Raw genomic sequence first — 10,346 nt, 5'->3', positions numbered from 1 at the left:
CAGCAGCCGTGGCCTCAGCCCTCTCCAGTGGTGTAGGCAGGTCCTGGACCACCCGGGACCAGAAGCGGAACTGGCGAGGATGACGCTGTGCCACAGATTGGACCAAGGTAACCTGCGCGAGCACTGCCCGACCCCTCGGATTAACGGCCACATGTGGACAGCTGTGGCCGTGAACATGTGATGTTAAGATGCGACACATGTCGCTCCGCATCCTACACGTGTGTCAACGAACATCTTGTAGCACTGAACATGAAACGTCATTAAGATGATTTGCTCTTCAGTTGTCGGTCACGGACAAATCAGATACTCTCTTCCAAGCTCTTGACATTGTCCTGAAAGGCACGGCAAAATCTCTGGATTAGGATTAAAAATTCCAAATGACCACTAATGCTTTATAAAGCTAATGAAATGGCAGCAGAGTGTGTCAAATTGAGTAGGTCTCATTGTGATTTGGGGATTGAGATTCAACCCATATACGTAAGCAATCCCTGCTTATCCCAAAATCCCTTCAGAAAAAAAAAATAATAATAATCTGTTGTCGTAATGATGTAATGCCCATCTCGACGCATCAACAACATCAATATTGGTATGTCGGAAGAAGATTAATATTTTGGGTTGACTGCTGACAGTATAATCAATCTGCCTTGCTCCTGCTAACGACCCCTTTCGCTGTGTTTGTGTGTCCAGCCAAGCGGTGGCGAGGAGTCTCCTCCGTTCGTCCTCACAGCTGCATATACGGGCTGTCCACACTCAGCTGCCCCGTCCTGCCTTACTCCAAACCTGCTGCAATAACCGACACCACAGGTCGGCCCAAAACACCAAATCGGTGCATACACGTAAACCACCGCAGCTTGAGGGAAGGTGCAGCAATTTGAGAAAAAAAAATAGTCTTTGGGTAACGTACAAACACGATGCAAACACACACGTGCTTTGAAAACATCTTGTTGATTTCTATCGACAGTAACCGACTTGAGAGTGAATCAAGAGTGCATCTGCTGTTCGTGTCGGAGTAATGTACTCCAATTTTTTCCCAGTGAGCACATTAGATGGTCAGGAAAAGCGATTCAAAGCATATTCATGTTCTATTGCGCAAAGGTGGCGTGCCAGCGCACTTTGGATTTGCCCGTTATCCTCAGTTGGGATTAAAATCTCTGTTATCCTTTCCACTTCAAGCTCTGACGCAGTCGCCGTCATCGTCTGGCCCCGCCCTCCCGCTCCGGCCCAGCCTGAGCCTGGACAGGGCCCCCACCTTTCTGTCGAACTCCACCTTGCACAGTAAGGCATTCAACTATATGCACTTTCTTCAACTGTTGCCACAGTTTTAAACTTTACTGATTACTTGACTTCAAAAAGTTCAATTACAAGTTACTTTAGTAGTAAAATTCAACAGATGTTGACAATCCCGCTTAACATAAAATTGACAACGGTACTGAAAGGGATCATCCAGCATTTTTTTTTTTACACAAACAGTTCCCAGCTGTCCTAATAACATGTCTGTGACATGGCTTTCATCAAAATAATAAGTATTTCAGTGCATTTTACACATCATATCCTGGTCCTGCCATAAACGAGTAACAACTGTGTTCAATGCCCCATATTCTGTTTGGCCAGTGATGAGTGTGATTGTTATTACCGGTACCATGATGTAAAATATACGCCATCTATCTGAAGATAACATAAGCAGAAGACATAACTCTTTCTTGGTTTTGTCAATTCCCAGTTAATGGTGGGCGGGGCCAAGCACTCCACAGACCCAATTATTTGTATACAATCCATTATGAAGTCAATTTTCCGTGATATGTCCCCTTTAAATCAATGCTTGTAAAGTTTATTATCCATAGGATGGATTATTTGCATGATATCTGTTAGCATGACAAATAATAGGCCAACATTGTGTTTCAAAAGTAAAAAAACAAACTCTGTCGCCTTTTAGATGTTGGCCAGCGGCACGCGGCCATCAGCCCTCAGTCTTCCCTGGACAGCGAGGCGGGTATTTCGGAGATGGAGGACGACTCCATCTCCATGGGGTACAAACTGCAGGACATGACGGACGTGGAAGTCATGGCCCGCCTTCAGGAGGAGAGTGAGTCAACTGTTCACACTGAATATCAACCCAATGTTTGATTTTTATTCAAATACCAAATTCTTCCTGGTAGGTCTGCGTCAGGATTACGCGTCTACCTCAGCGACGGTCAGTCATCGCTGCTCCAGCTTCTCTTTGAACTCGCTCCGGCGCAGCGACGTGGATCTGGAGGAGGACGACGAGGAGGACGAGGATGAAGGTTACGACCAGCTGCCTCCTCCCCAGCCTCGACTCTTCCGCACAGGCTCGGTGCAACGAGGCGCCCTTCCCCACTCGCACACATTCTCCAGCTTCAGAGACTGTCGGCGCAGCTCCACCGCCTCATCTTTCTCACTTGGGGGCCTGGCGCCCTATACGGGGGCCGCCGGCCTGAGCGGAGAAACGCACGCGGCATACAGGAACAGCGCAGGTAGTCTCTGCTTTTTTTACTTTAAAAAACACATTATTCTGAAAATGATAATGATTTCCAATCTTTTATCTTATTTTATTTTATTAATTCAAATCCATTCTAGAAATTAGTTTTGCCGAGCTTTGCTTAGAGTACCTTAGCTTGACAGTTTAGCATAATTAACTTACCATATGATATTTTATCCCTAGTTTAGCTCACCTTTGTTTTGAGTTTCCTATCATCAAATTTATTATGGGTATATTAGTATATTATATTTTATCTTATTTAGCTTAGTTGAATTTTGTCTCAGCATACCTAATTTAAGGTTTGTTTTGTCCAAGTTTATTTTTCACAGTCTATTTTAGCAAATTGTATTTTAGCCGAGATGATTTTATTACAGCTAGCTTGTGGCTGTCCTCTCATATGTTGTTTTATATTAGCCTAGCTTAGCTTTGTTTTGGTGATAATTTCTTATTTTAACTTAGCATATAGCAGAGTTCAGGGTATCATAGCATCCTTAAGTTTATGTTATTTTGCTTTTGTTTTGCCACGGTTGTAAAGACATTAGGCTGAGGAGAAGCATGCCCAACCTGATGCGAGCCCCCAGCATGCCGAGCGTTCCCAGTATCCCGAGTGTTCCCAGTATGCAATGCCTGGCTTCCCCCGTCAACCCCCCGTCCCATGGCCCCTCCTCCCTGCCAACCATGTCCTCCCTGCGCAGCAGCCTCAGCTTTGACTCGTCAAGCAGCCTCGCACGCCTCCAGTCCTCCAGTAAGACCCTACACCTCTCGTATGTGCGTTGCTGATATCACGTGCTGTCCAATAAACAACAATGTCCATGGGTTCTTATCCTCTTGTATCTTATATTAGTGACTTTGGTTTCCTTGGGATATGTTATTTCGGCAGACTAGCTCATTTTAGCTGATTCAAAGGTATCTTATTTTAACATCTGTCATTTTAGTTTAACTTCATGTATTTAGCTTAGTTTTGGATAGTTTGACTTACCGGTAATTTTACTTATCTTAACTCCATGTTGTTTCATATTTTGCTCAATATTTTATTTTATTTTATCAGTTAAGCATATTTTATCTTTGTGTGCTACAGTTCCTTTACCGGGCCAGCTGAGTCAACGCGTCCAGAGCGTTGGCAACTTCCCCGCCACCCCTCGTCAACCGCTCAAAGCCACCGCCTATGTCAGCCCGACTGTCCTGCAGGGCCCCTCCGCCTTGTCCTCCTCCACCAGCCTGCACTCCATCCCTGGCAGCACGCCGCTGCCTCAGCCCCTTAAGCCCACCACCAGCTCGGTACCGCAGCCCATAAAGAGCCCTGCTGCAGCCGCCCAGTCTGCTGTCCCCCGCAGCTCACTCCCTCGCCCCGCCTCCTTTGTGGCCCTTGGTGGAGCTCCACGCTCCAGCAAAATTACACAACCCACGCGCAGGTGAGATTCACAAACCACCCTACTCAAACGCCCATCATTTGAAAATAAATTTGGTTGCTAGCGTGCTCTCTGGGCAGCCTCCAGGTCTCACCATGGAAAGGACCAATTTTCCTCCAGTGGGACCAGGGCCATGTATTCATGGCCATCAGGGAGTGCACCATAGCTGTCCACATATATGCCGATGACAGCTGAAATTAATAGATGCCCACATTTTGGCAACTACCAATCAGTGGAAAGCTGTTTTGCCTTATTTACATATCAAATCTAATTGAGGAATTCCATGTTCTTTTTTACGACTTGATTATATCATGAGGTTTCTTTCCTGGTTGTTATATTTCATAACTGAATAATCCTACTCTTATCTAGCAATGTTGTTGTATTTATATATGACTGAATTTCCACATCAATACAAAAGCAGATTGAGTTCATGTTTTTGCAGCTTGTAATGGTTAAAATGAATGAATGAGTGGAGACTAGTCATTGAATATTCTTTTCGTTACTCTCCCTTGCAGTTTGCTGACACCCCCAAAGAGCCTAACCTCCCTAAGTACCCTGAGGGATGCCAGCTGGAAAGATGGCTGCTACTAACATTCCACAGGTATCGTCATAAAAATGATAATAATACTACTCCTAATAAACAGGGTCAAGCTGCATTACTCACTGTAACAGCATTTGTTGAGCTGCCCCCTAAGAAAGAATGACTGTTTTTTTTTTTTCCTCTCTGAGGAATAAAGTTAATAGATCCAGCAGGCTGGATTGTCAAAATAAAACAGGGGTGGGAAACCTAAGGCCCTTGGGCCAGATATGGCCCACCGGAGCATTTGAGCTGGACCAAAAACCTCAGAGGAAGTGATGAAAAAAAAACTCCCCAAATCTCCTAATATGTAGTCAGAAACATTTGTTTGCTGGTCCTCTCATATTTTCTTATTTTCTAAGGACTTTATACAACTGAGGGTCCCCACCCCTGTTATCGACTCTTGCAATATCCCGCTAACCAGTTGTTAAATGTGAACTCTTTACTACTGTAAGTGTGTGTGTGTTGATTGGTTGTCTGCAAGCTGAAAAGAAAAAAAGTCACGCTTTTGTACATGCGTTTTTCAAATCTCTCACAAACTTTTGTCACTGTGGTGTAAAAATGATGAAAAATGTTTGGCTACATCCTGTGCCTGTTTGGAAGTGGTGTCACATTCATCATATTCATATCACTTCTATTTACTGGCCTCATCTTGCAGCACTTTTCTCGAAAATATGTGAATAACACTTTAAAAGTTTGTGTTTGTTTTGGGTTGCTTAAATTATGAAAGTTTTTGATGTGAATTTTCGGTGTGTTTTTTTATTGTGTTTCCTTTTTTAAAAGATACTTTCCCTAATGTAACTGGCCGCTGCATTGATATTGCACATCATCTCTCGTGTTCTACCATGCGTATGATGAGAAGCTTAAGGAGACGGTGAATTTTTAAAGTGAAATAAAAGGTTTTGAAAACATTGTGTCTTCCATTTAACCAAAACAACAACAACAGTAAATTATTGAAATAATTTGCGGTTTAGCATCGTTTCTTTGCATTTGATTTCTTCTTTTAATAGTATGTTTTATTTTTTATAAAATATTGCATTGTGATAAATTTACATTTTGATCTTAAGTATTTTATTAAATTCATCCTTCCACTTTCCATACCGCGAATGGGACACTCGAAATTGTCCCTCGGTGTGATTGTTCGTCGATGGATGCCCTTAGCAACCAGTTCAGTGTACCCCACCTACTGCCCGAAGAAAATTAGGATTATCTCCAGCATGCCCGAGACCCTTGCGTGGATAAACAGATTAGAAAATGGATGGATAATAATAATAGTAATAATAATAACAACTTTTTTTTTTTTGCTCAAAAATCTCCACCGCTTTTACCCATGATACTCAGCTCAGCTATATAAAGTCACAGGGAAAAAGCCCAACAAGAAAACAACGATTGCAAATTGGGCTGGAGCGGTCGGACCGGCTGGACCTGTCTGAAAGGCAGCGCTGTCTCCACTCGGCAAATAGACTGCACACTGAAAAAAAGTGGCATTAAGTTTGAAATTAAACGTGAACCTTGTATTGTGTTCGGGTCCGAATTGACCCGTTTTCAGGTGAGCAACAGATGGGAACAGCTTTTGAACACAATACAAGGGTAAAATAAACGACTACAAATAATATGGATTTCAGTTGTTTTTTTTACATGTCTTTCGTGTATTGTATGAGAATGTATAGGGGGGAATTTTAGATTGAAATGTGTAAATCTTCTGGATTTAACACGAGTCATTTTATCCTGGACTTTCAAATAATGCTCTTATTCCATGTGAAATTGACCCAGTTCTGACAGCCAATCACAGGCGTCCTTCTGCTCAGACGGACCCCGTTGTATGAGTTTACGGTGGGAGAGAACGGAAGTGCTGCGCATTGACTTCAGAACTAAACTATCGTTCATCTAAATTGACGCAGAATGTCAAATAAAATATATTAAACGCGACTAATTCAAACAAAATAAATTAGTAACATATTTTTACATATTAAATACAATTTGGGAAATCATGTTAACATATACACACTTACAAGGCTTTTTATTTTGACACTCAATAATGTGGTGGTTGTTGTTTTTTTTAATCACTGTCCCCGCCTTCCACGGTCTGGCTGTTTCTCGTCTAAAGCATTTGGACATACCGAGTAAAGGGAAGAAAACCAACCCATCTATGGTGGATTTTAAGTGGACATTATGGTCATTTGGAGACTGAAACCAACTTCGAGACACAAAAGCGTCCACCCAAACCGTTAAGTGGTTGGCAATTTTTTGTTGTTGTTGTTCAAGCATATGTTTGAGGTTTTCTCGTGAGCGGATGTGTCCTTGTCGGCTAGCCGTGGAGGTGGAGCGCGAGGCGGTGTCTTATCAGAAAGCTTCCGCGACGTGAGATAAAAACTAGATCCAAAAATGGCTTCGGTGTTAGGCTGCTTCAGTGGACCCGAAGTGTTGGAGGACGTAAGTCACGCTCAAGGTTTGATGGGGGAGTTGAAGGCGTTGTACGACAGCCGCCTCCTCTCGGACATTACTATCGAGGTGGACCCCAACGGAGAACCCTTGGAGCCCAGCGGAGGTGGTATGAGGGAGGGGCCCTCGGGTGACGACCTCGTGCAGCTGTTCCACTGCAGCCGCAACGTCCTCGCCGCCGCCAGCCCTTACTTCAAGAGCATGTTCACCGGCGGCTTGACCGAGAGCGTTCAGGAGAGGGTGGCCATCCGTGGGGTGGATGTAGAGTCCATGTCGGTCATCGTGGACTACTGCTACACGGGTAAGGTGACCATCACCGAGAGCAACGTGCAGAGGCTGTACGCCGCCGCCAATATGCTCCAACTGGAGTACATCAGGAAGGCCTGCTCTGGCTTCATGACCCGCAGGCTCGACCTCGCCAACTGTGTCGGGGTTCTGAAGTTCGCCGACACCTACGACAACCTCGAGCTGAAGGAGAGTGCTCGAGCCTTCATCGCCAGGAACTTCGGCCAGCTGTGCATCGCGGGGGAGCTTTGCGAATTGGACCTACACCAGTTGGAGGACCTGCTCTCCCTGGACACGTTGGACGTAGCCTGCGAGCGCGAAGTGTGCTCAGCCGCCCTGCGCTGGATCGAGGCCAACACGCCGCTCAAGAAGGAGGACACGCTGCGGGCGCTGAGGTACGTGCGCTGGAACTTGTTCACCGAGAGGGACAAGCGCTACCTGGACGGGCTGGCGGCAAGGCCCTTCATCGAGAAGTACCTTGAGTCGTTCTTCAACAGGCCCTGCGCCGTGGCCGCATCTCTGGACGTTCCCAAGCATAGGATAGGCGTGAGTGCCAAAGAAATGATCTTGTTCTTTGGTCTTCCCAACGACAACATCATGTGCTGCGATCCATACTCTGAGGACCTCTACTTTGTGACACCTCCTCTCGTTGATCTGAGCACCCAGGATTACAAACGCTCCACCATGGAGTCCCTCATTGCTTGTTCTAGCCCAGAAAACAACCTTTATCTCGCCTCTCACCTCTCCAAACACTTCTGGCAGTACAATCCGGTGCTCAACAGCTGGCAGGAGCTAGCGGAGAGGCTGCTTGGGAGGATTCACTCTGGCATGGGCTACCTCAATGGTCACGTGTACCTTTTGGGGGGACGGAACCCTGTGACAGACGCCCGGTTGAAAGAGGTGGAATGTTACAGTGTCCAAAGGAACCAGTGGACCTTCGTTGCTCCTCTGCCGCATTCTTTCAGTAAGATGCAGGTGGTGGCATTGAACGATCACTTATACGTAGTGAACAAGCGGCGCATGTTGTGCTATGACCCGCGCCGCAACCGCTGGCGCCACTGCGGCTCGCTGCGCCGCGACAAGCTGCACAAGGCGTGCGTTTACCAGGACCAGATCATCTGCGTGTGCGACATCCCTGTAGTGAAAGCCTACAGCCCGGCACGGGGCGAATGGCGGCGGCTGGCCGACATCCCCATCGACAGCCGCGCCCTCAACTACCAGGTGATCCAGCATGGCGGCAAGCTGCTGCTTCTCACGCAGACGTTGTTGCAGCACAACAAGAACCGCGTTCTCATGCACGAGTACGAGCCGACGCGGGAGAGCTGGAAGAGCGTCATGGCAGTCTACGTATCCACGCTGGGGCCTGTGTGCGTTTCTACACGCGTCTACCCGGCGTGCCTGGGCTCGGCGCACAGCTTCTCAACTGAGGAAGATGACGACAGTGGATCCAGCGCCGACTGGGACCTAGACGGCTTGACGGACGCAGATTCCGATTCGGCCAGCTCCAGCTCATTCTCGGACGAGAACTGGTAGTTGGATTTTTAGAGTGTTGCTGCAGCTAAACAGATCCATTTTCTATACCACGACAGAGGGAAGCGAGAGTTTATTCTTGAGGTCTTGCTCTCCCAAACTTTTGCTTTCTTCCCAGAACCGCAACTGACTAAAATACTTTACATATTGAAACAAAATGTACTTATACTGTACAGAAACAATGTTTAAGAACCCTGATGATGTGTATTCAGATAGAATGACTATGAATCTAAAGTCATTCATCCATTTTCCATAGTGTTTGTTCTCATTAGGATGGGGGTTGAGCTGGAATCTATCTTGATCAATAAAAAGAGCCCTTGACCCAATAAAAAGTGACTCTACCCACGTTTTAGGTTACAATGCAAAAGCCTGTCTTGACTGTTGTTTTTTTTTTTTTTTTTGTTTTGTTTTTTTTATTCCCTGGCTCACTGTCCCGTGTCTGATACCGAGAGACGATGTACTAAAGCAGCGGTCAGGTCAGGCTGCCGCTACTTGTTCAATTTCCACCCTGTCGAATTACAAAAACGGCCCAGCAAAGCTCTACAAAGCTAGTGCGGCTTTACAATGTTTATTCAGGGACCGAAGCGTGTCAAGCTCAAAGCAAATAGACGAGCGAGGCGGGTGACACCAAATGCGAAGCGTATTTTCTTGCACTTCAGCTTTGTGTAAAGTGGCCATTTCGTGTCTGGGCGTAGAAGTGATTTGTCGTCTTTGTGTTGAACGCAGCTGAAGATGTGTTGAACTGTAGCCATCATGCGCTGCACTCACAGAGCCAAAACATCTCCGAGAGGTATTTATTTAACAATACTGTACTGCATGTTTATCATTGTGCTTGTTAGAATTGCACTGCATCATACTGAGAGGTGTTTCTAATATATTGGTTACATTACCAACATATAATACACATATTGTTAGATTAATACCCCCCTCGAATTTTGCTCATTTTGGGTGCAGACTTTGCATTTAATGACATGGCGAGTGCATTATGCTGACTCAGGTTTTTTGGATGTGTATGTGGGTTTATATCAGCGTATTTAATTTTTTTAATTCGACCAGTCTGTTTTGATTTGTCCTCATTTACATGTCAGCTATTTTACCCCCCACACTTATTTTTCAATGTTAACCGATTAATATTTATGAATCCCGTCTAATCTGGTCATTAATACAAACTATAGTACTCCGATGTACAGAACAGTTGCTATTCCACTCCAAGTATTATATCCATATCATATTAGTTACTTGCAAGTGTGTGTGTGTTATATGTGTTTTCTATGGTGAATAAAGGCAATTTTAATATATATTTTGTGTGTGTGTGTGCAAAACAAAGAAACTGTATTAAAATGGCAGTTTTATTGTACCTGTCAATAAACCATCTGATTGAATAGCAATGGTTTGGTTTTGATGTTGTTTTATGTGGAAGAGTCACACTGAAAACTAAATAATCTCAAATCAATTCTAAAATAAGACTAACATTTCATTACCCTAACACATTTTTTTTTTTTGTCCAAAGTCAGATTTTTGCAGGATATGACTCCATTAATCTAATGCAGATGTTTCAAAAATGCCGATCTCAAAGAAGGAAGATTAATCCGTTATGTTATCAGCG

General features: G+C 44.9%; 2 protein-coding genes across 2 annotated transcripts; both read left to right on the top strand.

Annotated features, from left to right (window-relative positions):
• The first annotated feature begins 6 nt into the window (after positions 1-6).
• Positions 7-5,394, top strand: LOC109531272 (SLAIN motif-containing protein 1-like). Its single transcript, XM_019895477.1, has 8 exons — positions 7-107; positions 688-804; positions 1,174-1,275; positions 1,934-2,083; positions 2,157-2,492; positions 3,033-3,242; positions 3,576-3,909; positions 4,422-5,394. The coding sequence occupies exons 1-8, from the start codon at positions 80-82 to the stop codon at positions 4,495-4,497; spliced, it is 1,353 nt and encodes a 450-aa protein (XP_019751036.1). The 5' UTR covers positions 7-79; the 3' UTR covers positions 4,498-5,394.
• Positions 5,395-6,558: 1,164 nt separating this feature from the next.
• kbtbd7 (kelch repeat and BTB (POZ) domain containing 7) lies at positions 6,559-10,124 on the top strand. The gene has a single exon (XM_019895476.1). The coding sequence runs from the start codon at positions 6,869-6,871 to the stop codon at positions 8,741-8,743; it is 1,875 nt and encodes a 624-aa protein (XP_019751035.1). The 5' UTR covers positions 6,559-6,868; the 3' UTR covers positions 8,744-10,124.
• The last annotated feature ends 222 nt before the right edge of the window (positions 10,125-10,346 follow it).

The sequence above is a fragment of the Hippocampus comes genome, unplaced genomic scaffold (genome assembly GCF_001891065.2).
Source record: "Hippocampus comes isolate QL1 unplaced genomic scaffold, H_comes_QL1_v1.1 scaffold237, whole genome shotgun sequence".
Classification (NCBI taxonomy): Eukaryota; Metazoa; Chordata; class Actinopteri; order Syngnathiformes; family Syngnathidae; genus Hippocampus; species Hippocampus comes.
Note: the sequence above shows the minus strand (reverse complement) of the source record. Positions and strands in the feature narration are given on the sequence as shown.

Bases quoted from the DNA above. Each gene is read 5' to 3' on its own strand.
- LOC109531272 (XM_019895477.1), top strand. From the start codon at position 80: ATGACGCTGTGCCACAGATTGGACCAAG. The intron at 1,276-1,933 runs GTAAGGCATTCA...GTCGCCTTTTAG, and splicing joins GTCGAACTCCACCTTGCACA to ATGTTGGCCAGCGGCACGCG. The intron at 2,493-3,032 runs GTAGTCTCTGCT...ACGGTTGTAAAG, and splicing joins GGCATACAGGAACAGCGCAG to ACATTAGGCTGAGGAGAAGC.
- kbtbd7 (XM_019895476.1), top strand. From the start codon at position 6,869: ATGGCTTCGGTGTTAGGCTGCTTCAGTGGACCCGAAGTGTTGGAGGAC.